Genomic DNA, 20289 nt, shown 5'->3' with positions numbered 1-20289 from the left:
TTTTATTGGGTGGAATTTAAAAGCACGTGCAGATATGTTCAACAACTGGATAAACGCAGAGGGGTAACAGGTCTACAGTGAACACAAAATTGTGAAGCAGAGAACCCTGGTTAATCAGTAAACCAAATAAACCTCCTTTACCTTGGGTTTGAAATGCCACCGCAACCTTCTTGTCCTGCCTCGGTTTACAGAGAGCAAATAAAACTGTATTGGTGCATATATATTTAACTACGCACCGCTGGTGACCTGAGTTACTATGTAACTACTCAAACCAAGAGCCTTTAAACCCTAAGCAGCAATCGCAGAAGAAGTTTAGCAAAATCTTTCAGTGGAGTACTTATCAGCTATGTGGGATCAAAGTCGATTTATGGAAGCATTCCCCCAGATGACGATGACACGCTGCTCCCTGCATTAGTGTCAGCAGTCTATGCTGTTTCCTCCATTCAGGAGCGGGCAAGATCAGCACTGAAGGGGCTGTTTTCATCACAAGGATGATGAAACAAGGGTGGAGTGATGCGGGGTTGCTGGGAAACTTACTGTCGTTCCCGGCCCCGCTTCCAGGTGCTTCCCCGTCGGGAGGCAGCGCTTTGCGTTCGGCCGGGAATTGCGGCCCGCCCCCCGGGCTGAGGGAAGTACCGGAAGCGTCAATCCATCGCTCCGCGGTCTAGCAGCCCCTTGGGAAGGCAGAGAAGGGTACCGCGGCGCGGGCACTAGGGGGAGGCAGAGCTCTGCTCCGCCGCCCTCTCAGCCGGGAATGGGGGAGGAGGGAAACGGATGGGGACTAGGAAAAGGAGGAAGTTGGACTGGTGAGAGGTGGTGTGGCCGAAGTGGCAGGATACGCGAAAAGGCGAGGTTTGGCCTTGTTATTCGCCACCTCCTCGTCTGTCCCGGGTGGATTTTCCGTTTGTTGCAAAGCTCAGTCCTAACGTCGCGGCCAGGCTTGTTGCTCCGTGGCGGTTCCCCGGGCAGAGCAGCAGCAGGGTCCGGTTGCTGCCTCCGGGTAAAAGGACTGTGCGGTGACACGGATGAAGGGGAACCAAATGGGAACGTGCACTCCCCGGCGGCGAGGTGGCGAGTGAGCACCCGATGTGTCTTAACACACCTCCTCCCTCCCCCCCCCCCCCCCAGCAGTTCTTAAATGTGCTTTCAAAGCGCAGGGCTTTTTGCTTACGTGGTCACGTTTGCACCCTTGGATTTCCATGGCTCAGAAGCCAGAGGATCAAAGGCGTCTGCGGGCTTTTACAGCAATAAAACTTTACACGCCCGTCCGTTTTTTCTTTACCATTTGTCCCGGGACTGAGCAAACACGGTGGGGGGGGGGGGGGGGGAAGGGAAGGGAAGAGGCCAAAGGTTCAGATCCGTCGCCTCCACCGCCTTCCTCTCCGCATTTGACCGGCCTTATCTCAGCGGAGGGGCGGAGCGGGCTGTTTTGCCTTGGCCGGCAGCCTGCTCGCTCCCGCCCGGAAACAGCCCCGCCGGCACAGGCCTGCCACTGCCGCTGCCTTCCCCCCCGGCCTCGCGACGGTGGGTCGAGGGCCGCGGCGGTGATCGGCGGGAGGCGGGCACAGCGTCGGCAGGTCAAATCGGTGTGGGAGGGGGCTTCCGTAGACGGCGCCGGGCCATACGATGACGGGCCCAGCCGGTGTGGCGTTAACGCCGCATTGCTTCCGCGCCTGTCTGGCAACCTCTCCCGAACTCGGAACAAAAACCAAACCAAACAGAATCTTCGCCCACGGGGGGGCCCCCCAAAAAAAAAAAAAAAAACAAACCAAACCAACAAGAAGAAACACCAACCCTAAAAGAAACAGCCACAGGGTGCGAACGCGCAGCCGGAGGCCAGTAGCCGTCCCGCCGGTTGCATCGTTGGACTCCGGGCCCGACCTTTCTTTCAAACCAGTTACGTGGCAAAAATTTTCGGCGGGGTGGGACGAAGAAGTGTCCGCTCCGCACCGCGCACCGGCTTCCGCTCGGCGGCAGCCTCTACCCGCCCGGGGAGGCATCGCGGACGACTCCCGTCCCCGGGAGGAAGGGGGCTATGGCAGCAGCAACCGTGCCGGTGTCTGGGAAAGGGCACGAAGGGCCCGAGCCCTTTCGTTCCATGCCTTGCGTGGACCCCCCTCCGGCCCCTCTTGCCCTCGTTGTGGGCTCACTCAACTCAGGGTTACCGCGGTGTAGCAGGGGGCAGCACTGCTCGCACACGGCTCCAACACAACCCACCACTGCAAGCGCGGTCCCCTACACGACTTGGGCGGTCCCGCCGGGCGGTGCGGGGCCGGCCGGGCGGGGCGGGGCGGAAAGGAGAACCGCCCCGCGGGCCTTGGCGGCGGTGTTTATATGGAGGAGGCGCGAAAAGCAGCGGAGTTTCCTTAGTCTGCTTGCTGTTGCGTAGTTATTGTCGCCGTTCTTGGCCCGGCACCCGCCGGGAAGAAGACGGGACCATTTCAGATCTCAAGCGAACGGCCACTTCCTGTCTAGTCGTGGCTTTTCCAAACCCTCCGAGGACAGCGGGATCTTTTGGTCCTTCCTGTATTTCCGACCATTACAGGATCTAGAAATGTCGACGACACTTCTGTCTGCTTTCTACGACATTGACTTCTTGTGCAAGGTAGGGAGAAGGAGTGTGATCCCCAGGCGCGACCCTGCCCGGTGCCGCGGTTTGGCGGGAGTTGCTCGGGCCGGGGTTGGACCTGCGCGGGACGGGACTGGACGGGGCGGTTGGCGGGCTCTGCGGGGCGGTCTGCCTCCTGAAAACTGCCGGGCTACGGTAGCGCGGACCCCGCTGCAAGGCGGTTGATGTAAGGCTGCGAGCCCCAGAGCTACGGGGGCTTCTGGGGTGTTTTTTTACGCTGGAGCCGCTCGCCGCCGGCCGTGCGCTGCCGAGAGAAACTTTGTGAGAATTGCGTGTGCGGTAAAGCCTGCGAAGGGCCTCTTCGCTGCTCTGCCCGCCTTCCCGGCGCTTGCCGCGGGCCCACGTTGGGGCCAGAGGGCGGTGCGACCCCCACCCGCCCCCTCCCCCCGGGGTGCTGCGGAGGTCAGCGTGCAACCTCTTCTCTCTCCCCTGCTGTCTTCCTCTCCTTCCCTTTCCCCCACCCTGGCAGACGGAGAAGTCCCTGACCAACCTCAGCAGCATGCTGAACAAGAAGGCCGTGGGGACCTCGGTGACCTCCCCCAGCTCCAGCTTCGCGCCAGGTTTCCTGCGGCGGCATTCCACCAGTAACCTGCCGGCGGTGGCCGGCGGGTCCAAATTTCCCAGTCCTGCCGGCTCCACATCTTCCTCCTCTTCCTCTTCCTCCTCCTCGTTCGGTAGCCTGAAGGAGACGGGCTGCGGCGGAGGTGGCAGCAGCAGCAGTCCCACGGCCCTACTTAACAAGGAGAACAAGTTCCGGGACCGCTCCTTCAGCGAGAATGGTGAGCGCAGCCAGCACCTCATGCAGCAGCTCCAGCAGCAGCAGGTGGCGGCGGCCGGTAAGGGGGCCGGTTCAGGTGGCGGCGGCGGTGCCCCCATCAACTCGACGCGCTACAAGACGGAGCTTTGCCGCCCCTTCGAGGAAAGCGGCGCCTGCAAGTACGGCGAGAAGTGCCAGTTCGCCCACGGCTTCCACGAGCTGCGCAGCCTCACTCGCCACCCCAAATACAAGACCGAGCTCTGCCGGACCTTCCACACCATCGGCTTCTGCCCCTATGGCCCGCGCTGCCACTTCATCCACAACGCCGACGAGCGCCGCCCGGCGCCCGGCGGGGGCACGACCGCCTCTCCTCCCGCCGCCGGCGCGGGGCCCCACCACCTTCACCATACACCTCCGCACCCCGCCGGCAGTACCGGGGACCTCCGCGCGTTTGCGCCCCGCGACCACACTTTGGGCGGTGGTGGGTTCGGGCACCCGCGCGGCGGAGAGCGGCCTAAGCTGCACCACAGCCTGAGCTTCTCCGGGTTCTCCGCCCATCACCACCACCACCAACCGCCGCACCCCCACGGCGCCGCCCCGCCGCCGCCCGGGGGTCGCCTTGATGCCGCTCTGCTGGAGAGCCCCGGCGGGTCGCGCACGCCGCCGCCCTCCGCTTCTGCGTCCTACTGTGAGGAGCTGCTGTCGCCGACCTGTGCTAACAACGCCTTCGCTTTCTCGGGGCAGGAGCTAGGCAGTCTCATTGCCCCGCTCTCCCTCCACACACAGAACTTCGCTGCGGCCGCCGCTGCTGCCGCCGCCTATTACCGCTGCCAGCAGCAGCCGCCGCCGCCCGGTGGGGGCTGCCCGCCACCCCCTGCATCGCCGCCTTTCAGCTTCCAGCCCCTTCGACGCCTCTCTGAGTCGCCTGTGTTCGACGCGCCGCCCAGTCCCCCGGACTCTCTCTCCGACCGGGAGAGCTACTTGAGCGGCTCCCTCAGCTCCGGCTCCCTCAGCGGCTCCGAGTCGCCCAGCCTGGACTCGGGCCGCCGTCTGCCCATCTTCAGCCGGCTCTCTATCTCCGACGACTAAGGGAAAGGGAGTACCGCGGGGGGCCGGCCCAGCGGCTGCCGAGCAAGTGAATTAAAGAGCGAAGAAAGTGAATACTTCTCTTATTCCTTTTTTTTTTTTTTTTTAATATATATATATTTGTATATCTATATATACACCGAGAGCTGAACAAAGGTAAAAAAAGCGTTTTGCAAAAGGGGCAAATGACACGAACTAAACAAACCTATTTTTATAGAGAGACCTTGGAAGAAGGGGATTCTTTTGTTCTTCGGAGCCAAATTCTGATCCGCACCAGCAGCAGCCATTCCATCTGTGTTCAGAAAGAGGAGAGAAGAAAACAAAGATAAGAGCATTAGAAAACACACCACCATAAAGCAACAAATAATCCGGGGAGCTCTGGCTCTGCCTGCCCAGTGCCTCCAAACCTTCGGGCGCACACAGGTTACAAATTGGTTCCTTTCAATGCAGTTCAGATAAAACGCAGAAACATGAAACCTATAAAACCTGTCAGCTTTTTTTAAGGAAAAGAGGAAAAAAAATCCCAGCATCCTGCCAAGAATATGCCTTGATAACAACCTTTTTTTATATATCTATGTATAATTATTATAACATGCTAAAACGTTCATTCCAAAGTTTAATATTGGTTCCATTGCCACCACTTAGTGGATGTTTGGCTTAGAACAATTTCTGTTGTTGTTGCTTTATTTGGAAGCACTCAACTGAGTTTAGTTGTAGTTGTTGGAGAATAACTGCTGATTATTTTTTTGTTTATTTTTTTTAGCTGGTTTGAGTTGATTTTGCATGAATGAGTCATTGCACAACAACTCAAATCTGAAACTATTTAACTTATTTATTATCTTGTGAAAAGTATGCATTGGTAATTTGTTCATACTGTATTTATCAGGTATGAGAAAAGCAATAGATATATATTCTTTTATGTTTAAATTATGATTGCCATTATTAATCGGCGAAATGTGAAGTGTGTTCTTTTCACAGTAATATATGCCTTTTTTTGTAACTTCACTTGGTTATTTTATTGTAAATGAGTAAAATTCTTAATTTAAGAGATTGTAATATTTATTTCATTAATTTCTTTCCTTGTTTACGTAAATCTGAACGATTGCATGGTTTCTGTATAGAAACCGGTCTTGATGCTGTGGAAGTAGTTTGAGGGATTTCTATGGGGTTTTTGTAGAATGTAAAATGGTTGTAGCCTATCTGAGGTGAAAAAACGAATAAGAGAAAACAAGCCAGCAGCAAAAAGAGGACTGACTTCAAAAGCAGAGTGGCAAATTGAATACAGACTTTTTTAAAGTAACCAAAAAGTATTTTTTGTTGCCTGACTCCACCAATCACACTGTGATAAGAGTCTCAGTATGTAGCAATAATTGGGGGTTCCAGTGTTAGGATGTCTCACAGTGCCTTCTCAAGGGTCCATGCTTGCCTTAAATCTTTTCTCTCAACCAAATAAGTATTTTATTCTTAATGCTTGATACGATTTGAATGTAGGGTGGGTTTTAACTGCAGCAAAATTTTGCCACTCTTGGTAAGAATGGAGGCCATCTTTGGATCTGAAACTTCCTATATACCTGAACATATCTTGTTTAAACTGAATTCCAAAACTTTGGCATTTTATTATTTTTCCTTATGTAGAAAGTCAGGAGTTTCCTAAAACTTTCCTGGATGGTGGATGAATGAGTGGTAGCTTAGTTTTTGTTTGTACATAGGTACAGATTGAGCACTATGTACTCTCTTTGGACTACTTTAACAAGTATGTTTTGAATGTAACTAAAGGATAAGTCAACTTGAGTTGTAATATATTTTTCAGGAGTCAGTTCACTACAGATTGTGTGAGACTGTAAACTTTGTACTGTAAATGTTTTGTAGTTCTCCTAATAAAGTCTTTTTTTGGAAAAAAAAAACAGTAAAAAGAGAAGTAACCCTTCCACTGTTGGAAGGCACTGAGTGTGTCGTGTGAGCTAGCACCTCACCCTAACCCCAGTCACCAGTGGATTTAGCTACAGATGAACCCATCGTCAGTGCACTCCTGCAGCAATCCCTGGTCACTGTCCAAAGTTAATAAATGCTTCCAGAAGTTTTGGGAGTCCGTGTGTTAGTGGTGTGCTGGATCCTGCTATTTGAGCTGCTGGGTTTTGCTTCCAGAGGGTGAAGTATGGGCCTTTGTGGCTTAACAGGTGGAGCGGGTGAAGAAATCTAGTAATGGTGTTTATCAGATTGCATTGTTTATGGGGATATATGAGTGTGCTTGTTAAGGAAGAGGTGGCAGTTTGGGTAATAAAAAGGTGTAACTAAAGTTCACCCTCTGTCCCAAAAGCTTTGTTCCTCTTGCAGGAATGGGGACTTCTGCCTGGGCACTCTCATCACCCTGCTGAGGGCATATCTCTTAATTGGGCTGGCATTAAATGTGTTAATCAGTTTTCAAGGCTTGGGGTTTAAACATCTTTGTAAGGGTGTATAACAAAATACTTAGTGGATTTGGCTCAGTGTATTCATTAATGCTGGAGGAGTTTTAGCCAATAACTGCATGCTCAGGTCCCTTACTCTAGTTAGTTGCTTAAAACTGAAGTTGTGATTTCTACTGGCTTATTTTGTTCTTTTGTCATGCTACTGATAAATGTTGTTAACATTATGACATCTCTGCACTGCCTGGACTGCCACAGGGCTTTCTATAAATACAAGGTAGAATGTAATACCAGTGCCATATGTTTGTGTAACGAACCTTAGACTGACTCTCAGTTTAAAATTAAAACAAATGTAAGCAGTGTATGACAGCACAGCCTGGCTGCAGCAATCACCGTTTCTTTTTTTAATAGCTCGGTCTGACATTCTGGCTCAGAATCACTCCCTTATATTCCCAAACAGATTTTTGAAGGAACTTCTTCCTGGTGCTGCCTGCAGAGTAGCACTGAGCACTGCCAGGTTCTTCCCTGGGCATCCCTGGTACAGGTACCATGGCTGCAAGAAGATGTTCACCAGTATTTTGCAGAAGCGGAGAGTAGCTGTTAGTTTGACAGGTGTCTAAGCTGATGTCTTAACTAATTTTGGGGATTTTGAATCTAATTGTCAAAGCTGTTCATTAAGAGTTTTGGAGCAACCTGATCTGGTGGAAGGTGTCCCTGCCTGTGTTGGGGGCTTGGAATTAGATGAGCTTTAAGGTCCCTTGCAACCCAACCCATTCTATGACTTACTTTCAGATTTTGTTTCATCCCTAGGTATGCTTTTTGCTTATCTCCCTTGCTCACTTCTCCCCCTAAGCATGCCCTTTTTTTGCAACAGTAAATAAGGACCTTATTTATTGCTCCACCAGAACAGTACTGGTTTTCTGTTGGTTGAACAGGATCTTGGTCTGAGTGCCAGGGTTGGCTTTGGTGCTCATGGCTGGAAGAAGGGCTTTACAGCAGCTGCCCCATGTGAAACACAGCTGCGCTGGTGTCAGTGCCAGTGTTCTGAGCCCTGAAGAGGCTGCCAGGACAGGATGGATGACAGCCCACGAGTGTCTTCACCAGGCTAGTGGCATGCCCTGCTCCAAGTGAATGATGCTCTGAGGCCACCCATCCTGCCCCCTGTGTTGTCTGTATATGCAAAAGCCTACTGCAAAGCAATCTGTTGGAGCATTATGTGTTCAGAAAACTGGAAGTCCTTGAACTGGGTCAATAAATGTCTGCTTCCCGTGCTGCACAATCAAGGGTTAACCTTTAAGCTGATGATTTATATTGTTGATTTAAGCAAATGCTCTCTTGCTTTCATTTCAGAATTCAAGGAAGCATGTAAAGCTGGTCAGACCATTCAGAAATGTCCTGATATTTTACAATAAGTTGATAAACTGCATTAAAAGAACCTGTTTTTCTTTGAGAACTTTGGGTTGAGGAGCAATAAGGTCTCTGCTATTGCCCATTAGAAATGTGGTATTTCTCTTAATAGTTGGGGCACTGAAAATGAATTTGATGATCTGGAAAATGGGATTTTATTAGTTATTGGTGAGGCCTGAGTCTTGCATGCTTGTTTCAGTTGATAACCTGACAGAAACTGGAGAAAAAAAAAGTGTAGGAATAAGGTGCAGTGGTACAGACCTTGAAACAGGAATTGATTTAACATGACTAGGTATGATCATTAGGGGGTTTTCAAAGGTATCGAATCAGCAGTTTGATTTTTTGACCTAGTGCTCTTAATTTCTTCTTATTTGTGCCGGGATTCTTGGTTTGCCTTCTTTGTGTAGTGTGGGTGTGCTTTTAACTGGTGCTTTTGCTTTCTCTGGGCTTTGGGGGTTTGCTGCTAACCCAAGTTAATTCAGAACCTAAACCTGATTCAGCACACAGATAGATGGGATTGACTCACCGAAAATACTCCCAGCAATGTGCCGCAGAGTGCAGCAATGCTTTTCTTTGCTTAGCACATCATGGGTGAAGTGAGAGCTGTTTTTGCTGTACCCCCGGGCCAAGCACAGGAGCTGGAATTAGCACAGTCTGTACACTGGTGGAAGAGGGCCCACCACCACCAGAGGAACTGGTAGGCTGCCGGATCCTCTCCCTGCTGTATTGCTAAATGCAGAATGAAGGAAACCAAGGTTAAATACATGGGCAGGTGATGAGCCCTTTTTCAGAATCTCAGTGCAGTGCAGCTCTTACACTGCTTTGAAAAAGAAATTAGTCTCCTGTTCATGTTTTTATCCCATCCTATCCCATCAATTAGGTGGGCACCTAATTTTCAAAGAAGGCCCAGGATTTTCGTTTTGGTCATTTTTTGTTCATGGTTGAGATGTACTTTTGATTTGCTGTCATAGCATTAAAGCTAAGGGGTCTGTACTATATAGTTTTAATTGTGTGGTCTGTCTTTTCTTGCTGACCTTGAGTGTAAATCTTGCTTGGAGCTTCAGGCAGTGGTGCTCCATCATTGGGAAGACAAGGGCATGTTGGGTTTTGCTTGTTTAACCTACAGAGCTCTGTAAAATGGAAACTTTATTTTTTGACCCTTCAGCTCAGTTCCCCAGTGGTTTAAGGCAAAGGTACTAGTTTTCCCACATTCTTGCATCTGAAGGATATTGTCCCTTTTGCCAACCCTGCATCTGGTTGGTACCTGCCCAGAGAGGGGCAGGAATATCCTGAATGACCACAGCCAGACCTGCCTGTAAGTGTTTTATCTGCTCAAGAAGTAAGTGGAGGGTTGGGATGGAAATCAGACACTCGAGGTGATGCAGCATACTGCCTCCACCAGAAGAGACCAGTTTGTTGGCTCAGCTCTTCCCCCATCCCTTTCTGACCCACTCACTGGGCCAGTTTGGGTCACTGATCCAGATAGCATCCTGTACCCAGCTTGCTCCACATGGCCCAGGGTGGGTGCTTGGTCCAGGGCCACTGAAAGGTCCTCTCACCCCCAGCCAGCTCTGGCACTCATCACATCTACCTAGGGGCTCATGCACTGTGTTAACCAGGCAGAATGGAGGAAAATGGTGTTTTCTGCTGGGGTGGGTGAGTGAGGAGTCTGATGGGTTTCATTGCAGGTAGGGGGAGGAGGAGGATGTAGAGCCCTGCATCCTGGTGAGGAGGCAGGTATGATAGGATGGAGGACAAGTGGTCTCCCCACCAAGATGCTAGATTGGCTTACCCCTCCTGTATGGGTTTTGCTCCACATTGTTTCTTCCACAGTTCGAGAAATTCTTGGTATGCCCATTTTAAAACTGCATTTCTATATTCTAATAATTTTGTATACAATACAATATATTGTATATTGATTGTAAGTGACTCATGTGGACCTTTAGTATTCCTTGAAAAGATACTGACATTTAAGGGAAGGCTCAAAATCAAAATAGGGCCTAATGAAGGTAAATGAATGTGACCATACCCCTGAACAGTTATTTTGTCTACTTTACTAGCTATCAAATAATGATCATGTGGCAAAGTTCTGCATCTTCAGAGAAGTTCTGAATGTGAAAGGAAACACTTGTTCTCAGCTGGCTTAGATTTAGAAGGTTGTGTCATTTTTGCAGCATATGTACTGAAGGATATTAACTTGTAAGTCTAATTTCTTTATTGATATTAAGAATTTAATATTGGAGGGGAGGGTGGAGGATGAAGATTCCTCCCTAGAGGTCTGAAGAACTTTGTCTCTGAAAAGAACTTTTTGTCTCAAAGCTTAAGTCAAGCAGACACAAGTCATTTTGTATCTCCTTTCAGAGAGGGATGGTGTTAACAGAAGCATTTTGGGGTGAACCCCCTCCCCCCCAGATTTGTATTCCTGTGGGAAGCAGGCAAAATTACCCTGACAGATCTCTGCTTCTGAAGAGGGATAGATGACATCTGAGTAATTCCTGTTCTGTACGCTATCTGAGACGGGGTAATTTAACCTTCATTTTTCTACCATGGTTAATAACATAAACTGGGAGCTGGATATGTTGAAATCTAAATACAAGGGCCCTATATCAATGAGTTATTACCTTATCTTCTCTGAATGATGTTCACTTGAATAGCTGGAATTATAATAGCCACTCAAGAAATTGAGGGAAATTCAATAATAGTAAGAGGCCTGGTAACTTACGAGATCTTGATTAGCCTTCAACTGTGCCCAAATGTTGGAGAAGGATTCCCTGTACTGTACGCAAAAGGAGCTGAATAGCTATGTGGAAAACATTCCCTCATTGCAGAGGAGCACAAACAACTGGCTTTTGTGGTTATTAAGTCTTGTATCCACATATATGTATATATGTGAACTTCCTGACTCTTCCATGGATGACCATTTGTGCTGTGAATGGCAGGTAGCTCTGCCCTGTGCTGGTGGTCTCAGGGCTCTTGATGGCAGTGCAGTGGGAAGAGAGGGCATGTGTCAAAGGGAAGGCCCAGATACTACCCTCCTCCTGGGGCAGCAGAGCCCTGGGTGAGTTCATGTGTGCCCTGGGCCTGCACCTGGTTTTGAATGCCATTTGGCTCTGCTGCAGAAGTGGCACAGCAGCGCAGACAAGGAGTGTTCCATACAGGGTGCTGTTGTTCCATCCAGGGGACTGAGCAGTATGCTGTAAATCTTAGATGAGTTCAGTGTTAACAAGTACTTGATTTTAAAAGTCAGATGAGGAATGCAGTGATTTGCCAATCCAAATGGAAGCTAACTCTAAAAAGACAGGAATTTGTTTTCTGCTAGATTAGTGCTCTGATCTGGACTCATTTCATGGCCTTGTGGCTATAGAACAAAAGCATGAGCGAGGGCAGAAGTTTGCAAGTACTGCAAGGCTGAGATCTCTGCTTTCAGCATCAGTGCAAGTTTAAATTGACTTTTAACTGCCTGTGAAACCACAGCCTAAGTTCTGTTCTGTGGGTTCTTTTCTACATACATGGTTCGAATCTTAGGATGTATGAAATGATGTCCAGAGGACAGGGTAAGACAAAGCCTCATGCAGCAAACTGTGTTGAGTTTTTGAAAGCTGAACTGGAACATTTTGCTTCAGTTTGGCTGTGTTGTGTTTGGGGAAGTGTGGCTGGGGAGATGATGTTGAGGAAAGGGAAGCCTGGCAGCCTGGAAAAGCCATCTGCCCTGGAAGTGGTGCAGAGCTCTGGGCTAGTGTCAATGTGAACATCAAGTCATGACCTCTCCTGTCTACTCAAAATATTTCTTATGGTAACCTGCATCTTAAAAATGAAATTCAAGATGAAATTCAGAATTCATAGCAAAAAAGGTAATGCTAAACTGTTTGCTGCAGAAGCATTGCAAAGCAAGAAACAAGCATCTCATTTTTGGGGTCTATCTCCAAATTGGTGGAAATCATCCTATCCTGAGTTCAGCAGTAGCAGTCATTTTTTTCCTTCTTGGTAGCTAGTGCAGTGCTGTGTTTTGACTTTCGGCCTGGGAACAGAGCTGATAACAATGATGTTTTGGTTTGGCCAAGGACTTTGTGAGCCTCAAGCTCTGCCAGGGAGGAGGGGAAGCCGAGAGGAAGCAGAGACAGGACACCTGACCCAAACTGACCAAAGAGGTATTCCATAACACAGCATGTCATGCCCAGGGTGTAACTGGGAGTTACCCGGAAGGACTAGGGGGACTGGAGGGTTGGAGGAGATACGGGTCGGTGCTTGGTCGGGCTGGGGGGGGGGGGGGGCAAGTTATCGGTCACCTGGTGCTGAGGTGTTGTATTCTCTTCCCTTGTTATTTCCTTTATCATTACTATTATTGGTGGTAGCAGTAGTGATTTGTGTTATACCTTAGTTACTAAACTGTTCTTAACCAGTGGGAGTTGCATTCTTTTTGATTCTCCTCTCCGTCCCTCTGGGAGTAAGGGGAGGGCAAGAAGGGGGGGAGTGAGTGAAAAAGCTGTCTGGCTGGGTTTAAACCACGACACATCCTTAAGGTAATTTCAGAAAAGCACCCTGACTGGTGTGTGCAATCTACTGGTGCAAGACTGATGAGAGATTTAGAAGAGGATCTTTTCAAACCATTGGTAAATACCATCTCAAAGAGGTAACATGAGTACCATGGACAGTGGTGTATATAATGTATATATGATGGTATGTTTTATGTCCTGAACACCAGTGCGTAGGTATGTATCATCATACCCTTAAGAAGCCCTTTCAGTCACAGACATACAGCCCATAGTTGGAGGACCTCCAGCACTTGCTGAAGAGTGGTGGTAGGCAGCAGAATGGGTCTGTTCTCCCAGCTTTCTTTCACCAGGGTTTGACTCAAGAGTATGGCTGTGATTCAGTCTGGAACAGTAAAGCCGAGGGGTGCAGAATCCTGCTCAGTCCCTTGCAGGAGATGTGTGAGTGTTCTCTAGCATATCAGAGACATTACTTGTTCCTTGCTTCACTGATTTCAGTCGTTTTATTCAGAAATACTCTTTAGCCTTGCAGAGACTGCTCCTGCAGTGATTGACATGGGGAGTCATTACTATTATTATTAATACTATTATATTCTATTACTATTTCATTATCAATTGCCTCAGGTGGCAGGGCTCTGGGAGCTGAGCTGGCCAGAGTTCTTACCATGATGTGTGCAGAACTCCCCAGTAAGCCTCTTAAAGTCTGGGAAAGCTGGTAACCTGCCAAGTGCAGGTGGCTGTCCTGCTTAGACCTCTGCCCTCAAAAAAGGAACCATTTGTTCCAGGTGTGATGCTCCCCTTGTGTCAATTTGTTTCCTGGGCTGTAATGTGGTACTGAAACAGGTATATGCATATTGAGAAAATAGGCAAAAACATCAGTGAGGTAAAGGTCTTGCAGAAGACTTGAAGGGGGAATGACCTGCCTGGATTTCTTTACTTTTTTGTTAAGTAGCACTTTATAATGTGGAGTCTTTTCACCTTACAACTCTAAGAACTGATTGTAAAGAGCAGTTGTGGCATTCAGAGATACTGAACAGAGAGTGGTATCCAGATGGAAAAGTAAATGGTAAATGTCTTGGAAAAGCTTCCTTGAAATTTCAGGAAATGTACTTACTATAACTCCAGAACTAGTAGTAGAAAAGAAAAAAGAGTGAGGGTGAAAATCAGCCAGTTAGGATTACTGTAACATAGAAACAGGCAGAACTTAATATTTCATGGTTGTTTCAGCATTACATAAGCAAAGGACCGCATCTTATAAGTTAGAAATCACAGCATGAAAGTAGCCTTGTTGCCTTGGCTGCGTTCAGAGAAGTAAATTGTAAATAATACTGTATGCAACTTCCTCTTCCCTTTGTACCACATCCAGCATAAAAGAAATAATTCATGAAAGCATTCCATATCCCACAAGCTCTTAGTATAGTTAACTCGTATGATGCAAATGGTCCATCATTTTATGAACTGGACAATTCCCAGGGATTAAAATGTTCCAACAGAACCCAATCTTGTTGAATTTGTTTGTTCTCAGTTCTCCCAGTGAGCTAAATTAAGCTCAGGTGGAAATGCTTGTGCTTCAGAATGACTTTTTTTGGCCTCTTCAGGAGCCTGCTCAGTTAGGTTCCATGGGATAAAGCCCTAGAGGGCAGGTTGACATTCAAGGATCACTTGCTCCAAGCTCAGGAGTGTTACATCCTGACTAGAAGGAAACGCGGCAGGAAGGCCAGGGGACCTCTATGTGTGGATAAAGAGCTACTGAGGAAACTTAGAAGGGAAAAGGAAGCTTTCTAAGAGGTGGAAGTGAGGACAAGCAGCCTAGGAAGAATACAGGGATGTTGTACAGGAACCTAGGGACCAGGTCAGGAAAGCTAAGGCCTAGTTAGAATTGGGTTTGGCCAGGCATGTGAAAGATAACTGGAAGGGCTTCTGTAGGTATGTCACAAACAAAAGACAGACCAGGGACAACGTGGGCCCTATCCAAAAGCTATCAGGAGAACTGGCTACCCTGGATTTGGAGAAGGCTGAGGTTCTTAATGACTTCTTTGCCTCAGTCTTCACTGGCAAATGATCTGAACACACTGCCCAAGTCTTGGAAGGCAGATGCAGGGACTGCAGGAATCAAGACCTTAGGCCCACTGCAGGAAAGGATCAGGTTTGAGATCATCTTAAGAACCCGAAGGTTCACAAGTCCATGGGACTTGATGAAATTCATCTGTGGGTCCTGAAGGGGCCACTGTCCATCATATTCGAAAGATCATGGCAGTCACGTGAAGTTCCCGATGACTGGAAAAAGGGAAATAGAACCCCCATTTTCAAGAAAGAGAATATGGAAGACCCAGGGATCTACAGACCAGTCAGTCTCATGGAGCAGATTCTCCTGGAAACCGTGCTAAGGCAGATGAAAAATACATAAGTATATGATTTTTAGTAGCTCTTTTTGAAGGAATTTTATTAATTCTGAGGAATGGAAGTTTTGATTATTTTTTTTTAACAATTCCTTGTAGTAATTGGGATGAGAGGCGTGCTCAGGGGAGAGTGTTGGTGCCTGTGATGATGGAGCTTGCTTATTCTCACTGCCAGTGTTTCGTAATATTGTGTCCTGGGTTTAGCAGTAGCAGTCATTTTTCTCTTTCTTGGCAGCTGGTGCAGTGCTGTGTTTTGACTTTCAGCTGGGAACAGAGCTGAAAAACAATGATGTTTTGGTTTGGCCAAGGACTTTGTGGGCCTCATGCTCTGCCAGGGAGGAGGGAAGCCGGGAGGAAGCAGAGACAGGACACCTGACCCACACTGACCAAAGAGGTATTCCATACCACAGCACGTCATGCCCAGGAGGTAACTGGGAGTTACCTGGAAGGGCTAGAAGGGACTGCAGGGTTGGAGGAGGTATCGGTTGGTGCTTGATCGGGCTGGTCAGTCGCCTGGTGATGGGGTGTTGTATTCTCTTCCCTTGTTATTTCCTTTATCATTACTATTATTGGTGGTAGCAGTAGTGATTTGTGTTATACCTTAGTTACTAAACTGTTCTTATCTCAACCCATGGGAGTTGCATTCTTTTTGATTCTCCTCTCTGTCCCTCCAGGAACAGGGGGAGGGCAAGAAGGGGGGGAGTGGGTAACAAGCTGTCTGGGTGGGTTTAAACCATGACATATTGTCTGCACATCTGTCTTGAATTTATGTTTGAATGATGGTGTGGGAGACAAAGAGTGACCAAAGCTGTGCTGCAGTGGTGGATTTGAGTTTATAGAAAAGTCTTCTCCTTCAGCCTGAAGCCCTCTTGTGAAGGACTCTCTGCATTCACTCAGCACGAGAGGTATGCAGCTGGTATTTGGAGAGGGCTAAGAAAAGTAAAAAAGATAAATCCTAATTTATTAGGTAAATATCATGACCCCTGATAAATACAATTGCTTCAGTGAAATGAGAGGGGAAACCACTTTCAAAGAGTAAGCTCTTGAATAGGGAGAGCTAGGAGTTGTGTTAAAGTCACTGAGAGCACTGGCAGGGACTTGGACCCAGCCCTGAGAGAGCCCAAACCTTTAAAGTTGAGTGTTTTGTGCCCCCCCCCCCCCCCGCCTAGATTGAGTGAAATTAATTTCTATTTGACATGTACCTGGATGGGAGGGTCAGGGCGGGTTGTGCTGGGTTAGGAGCTGAAAGATTCTGGAAATCCTGGAGAAAGATTTGATTCTTGTGAGTAGTTTGGTTGGTTGGTTGTGGTTGGTTTTTTTCCCCAACTAGATTGGAGCAAATGGGAAAGGCTGGGGAAAGAGTACCTTTCTGTCTAAGGGCAGCCTCGGGTTCTGTATGTCCTACCTCCTTTGCTGAGTTTGTACTTGTTGCCCATTTCTAGTATCATCCTTCTTCTACATGTGTCATCCCTGAACACTACCTGTGTTCAGAAATTGTCAATCCTGGAAAAAACACCAGTTCTGCCTTGCTATTGTCCCGTTGCTGGCTGTGCTGGTGGTTGCTTGGAAAGCTGTAACTTCTGTGGGCCTGGGAAGAAATTCTGTCTTCTAGGGCAGCACCAAAGCAGAAAGCAATATGGAGAAATGTGCATCATCCCTTCTCTTGCATTCAGTTCATATCCCAGTAGATAGTACAGCCTGTAGCTGCTGCTTCTCATGGCTGGGAGTTCTCTATTCCTGCATATTACTGTTGTCTAGCCAACTCTGATTCAGGCCTGATTATGGGAATCATAGGATCATAGAATGGATGGGGTTGGAAAGGACTTTAATCGTGTCTTCACTGAAGCTGTTGAACATCCAGTTGGCTACTTCTAATCCACCACTGAATACATTGAACTATGACCTTCATATTTCCAAATATGTGGTTTCCATAGGGCTTTGTAAATCTCCCTGCGTTACAACAAAGCTGCTTTAACAATGTTAAGCTGGCTAATGGCTGTAATATATAGCCATACACGAGATGCCTTGTATCTCCATTGTGTATGTTCTAATTAAAAAAGCTCATCTGAAGGACCATGTCAGGAGCATTTGTTTTATTTATCTTTTTTTTCCTCTTTATTTGACTGAAGACCTTCAGAAGTGCACTGACACTTATTTGCTGCATGTCTCTGTGTGTACTGACTGAACGTTCCCATGCCAGACTTAGATTTGGTTGCTAAAAAACAGTGTGCGGTTGCTGCGGTTTGCAGGTCTGGCCTTCCATTTAAAACTTATCAACTTCCTCAATATGTTATTCTTAGCATTAACCTTACATTTTGTCTTGCTGCTATTCCCTCATGGCAAACACACAGCCCAGCATTAGTCACAGGAACAGCAGATTTTGGTAGTAGGCAATCTGCTCCCTCTTCTGAGTTGTGCAAAGCTGTTTATTGATCTTGTGGTTGTAGAAATGAAAGGGTAGCCTGTTTTTTAGCTAAGCTAAGTGTGTAGTATGTGTGGCAGAATACATTTACGTGTGCATATGTGTTTTATTTATTTATAGTTTATATATTCAAATAAATACAGGTGTATATTTGTTCAGTGTATATTTGTTCAATGTATATTTATAAATATATATGCATTTAATGATAGCAACATGAAAATCCTGCTGTCTGTTTGGCCTCAGTCTGGGCATATACATCATGATGTGCAAGATACCCATACAGGTAAAATTTCTTGTGTGAGGAGAAACACTGAGGCTGCTTAATAATACTTAGACAAGTCAGTCAATTGTGGTAGCCTGTTTCATTATCTATCAGCTCTGTTTCCTGAACAGTTTGATATAAAGTCATTGGAGTTTCTTTCCTAATAGAGCATTGCTTCTGCAGTGTGATGCTCTCCCTCTGTGTGTAGTGTGCAACATATATGACAGGTCTATGAATGTGGCAGTTGTGACTGCTTTAGTCATCAATATAGTGAGTGATGTTCAGCACTTTGCTGTATTCTGCTCTGCTGGGAGAATTGCCAGCAGGTGCTGGGGTACCATTTAAGGTGAACATGTCTCATTTGTGAAGGAGGAGGAAAGAGGTTCTGCAGATCCAAGGCAAACTTTCCATGACTGAAAAGTGTTTGTGTGTATTTGCCTTATGTACCTTGGATTTTCATAAAGAAGAGAACATAATTATTGGGGAATTGCTAGTCATCTGATTCTGCTACATACCGTTATATCCATTTGTCTAGATGTCATTTAGAGTGGCAGTTTTGCCATTGAGATAACTTATTCCTGGGTTAGTTAAACTTATGTATGTCATGGCTCAAAATGATTAATTTCCTCATCTCCTAATTACTTAACCTGGGGTGTTGGGATTTGCCTGGCATTGCACAGCTTTCAAGGAATCTGTTTTCTGTCTTGTTCTGGCTCAGGTCAGCACAGTCTGAGGGTTTCAGTCCTGACTTCTTTCTTTCCCTCGTCAGTGCGGGAAGCTGAAAACTATTTCATACAAATATGAAGACTTCCTTGATAAGAAGGCTGCTTCACATATAAGTTTATATCAGGACAGAGTTTTAACGGCAGGGTTTTTTTCCTGTTAGACACCAGATAGACTATATCCTGATTTTTTTCACTGACCTCTATTGAAAGAAATGACAATAGTAGGTGTAGGCTTAGACATAGGTGTGTTTGTATTTGGACAAGCTGCGGTGGTTGTCATGGTTAATATTCACGTGCTCCTGAGTCATTACTGAGATGGGATGACATGGTAGTGTCTCTTCTATGGCATTTTCTAGATGGATGTGATGGATCCTGTATCCCCTGGCAGGGTTACAATATTCACCTATTGGTCTGAAGTGCTAGACTGAAAACAAGGTTAGTTTAAGAAGACATTACACTGCTTCCCCTGTTCTTCTCCCGTTCCATCTACCCAAAATGACTCATCTCTGGTACCTGAGGCTGGTTATTGTTTCTTGTATGTGTAACGCTTTGGTCATAATTGGTGCATGGTTTGTCAAGAATTATTTACTTAATTATGGAGGGACTTCCAGGTGTTGTTACTGATGCTGATGCTAATCAGGGGTTATTTAGTTAGTGTATGTTTTGGGAGAATACTCCCTTATTAGGATATACAGATGTCAGCACCAAGAAAAGGCGTTCATTTCTGCCTTTTCTTCACACGTTTGAGAAGCTGCTGTTAGAGGAAGCCTGACTTTCTGATTGAGTCGCATCTGCAGCCTGTGCGCCAGTGCTTGGTTTGGGCTGGGTGGCTCTGGGAGATGCAGGTTACCTGAGGGAAAAGTCTTCATTTTGTTTTCATTTGGGCTCTTAGAGATGTAAATCAGGCCTTAGCATAAAGGGTGCACTTACCTGTGTTAGAATTGCACCAGAAGTTGCCTTTTGGCCTGTGGCTATGACGGACATTGCCTGATGCACTGGCTGTGTTAGAAGGGGGCATCCTTTTAAAAAGCAGTGGATTTCATTAGATGTTGGAGTGGGAAAACAGTAGCTCATGTTTTCGTTTGCTGCCTCAATATTTCTAATGCCGGTTCTGGTGAGAATCTGCACTTGCTCAGGATTTATACCCTGTGCCTTGTCTAGTGGAGAGGATGATGCTGGTAAAACTAGGGTGCTCTCAGTCTAAGCTACTATATATTTATTTCTGGTTTTTCGTCGTCTTGCACAGACTTACCCTTTGTGTTTATTTCCCTTTGGTATAGATGGCTTAGTCTTCTCAACTAAACCTTGTCAACTGCATTTCCAGGTACAAATAGACAACTGCTGCTAGCGGCGACTGTGCCACAACTCTGATGAGAGAGAATGTAGGGAGATAAAGCCTTGTGTAGACCTGTATTGGCTGCACTCCAATGTCAAGGCTGTAGAAGAATCTCTCTAACAGATTCTGTCCCTTCCCTTTCCACCCCCAACCCCCCCAGCCACCTTGGCATTAGTAAACTGGTCTACAGATGCACCCAAGTCAGAAAGTAAACGCAGTCTGTAAAGCCTTGGTAAGAGTCTTTGAAACCTCTGGGGAACAGAAGGCAGGGATCAAGCTGTGTCTTGCACATTTCGGATGTAAAACCATTCTGTTTGTGTCTGAAATGGAAGTGACTCACTGAGTTTTGGGCTTTTATTACCACTGTGTTT

General features: G+C 47.1%; 1 protein-coding gene and 1 long non-coding RNA gene across 2 annotated transcripts in view; one reads left to right on the top strand and one right to left on the bottom strand.

Annotated features, from left to right (window-relative positions):
• LOC133209767 (uncharacterized) overlaps positions 1–3260 on the bottom strand; it is a 30720-nt gene extending 27460 nt beyond the window's left edge. The window contains exon 1 of the long non-coding RNA XR_009724758.1: positions 3120–3260. This is a non-coding gene — a long non-coding RNA (uncharacterized LOC133209767). The remainder of the gene's footprint in view (positions 1–3119) is intronic.
• Positions 2362–7251, top strand: ZFP36L2 (ZFP36 ring finger protein like 2). The gene is made up of 2 exons (XM_061348543.1): positions 2362–2605; positions 3099–7251. The coding sequence occupies exons 1-2, from the start codon at positions 2555–2557 to the stop codon at positions 4473–4475; spliced, it is 1428 nt and encodes a 475-aa protein (XP_061204527.1). The 5' UTR covers positions 2362–2554; the 3' UTR covers positions 4476–7251.
• Positions 7252–20289: the final 13038 nt, after the last annotated feature.

Source organism: Neopsephotus bourkii, unplaced genomic scaffold (assembly GCF_033783945.1).
Source record: "Neopsephotus bourkii isolate Nb327-2 ecotype Australia unplaced genomic scaffold, CSIRO-AGI_Nbou_v1 NB_360, whole genome shotgun sequence".
NCBI lineage: Eukaryota > Metazoa > Chordata > Aves > Psittaciformes > Psittacidae > Neopsephotus > Neopsephotus bourkii.
The sequence above is the reverse complement of the archived record's forward strand: the minus strand, read 5'-3'. Positions and strand labels throughout refer to the sequence as shown.

Excerpts from the sequence above, each read along its gene's own strand:
- ZFP36L2 (XM_061348543.1), top strand. The coding sequence starts at position 2,555 with ATGTCGACGACACTTCTGTCTGCTTTCTACGACATTGACTTCTTGTGC. Across the intron at positions 2,606-3,098 it reads ACATTGACTTCTTGTGCAAG|ACGGAGAAGTCCCTGACCAA; the intron begins GTAGGGAGAAGG and ends CCACCCTGGCAG.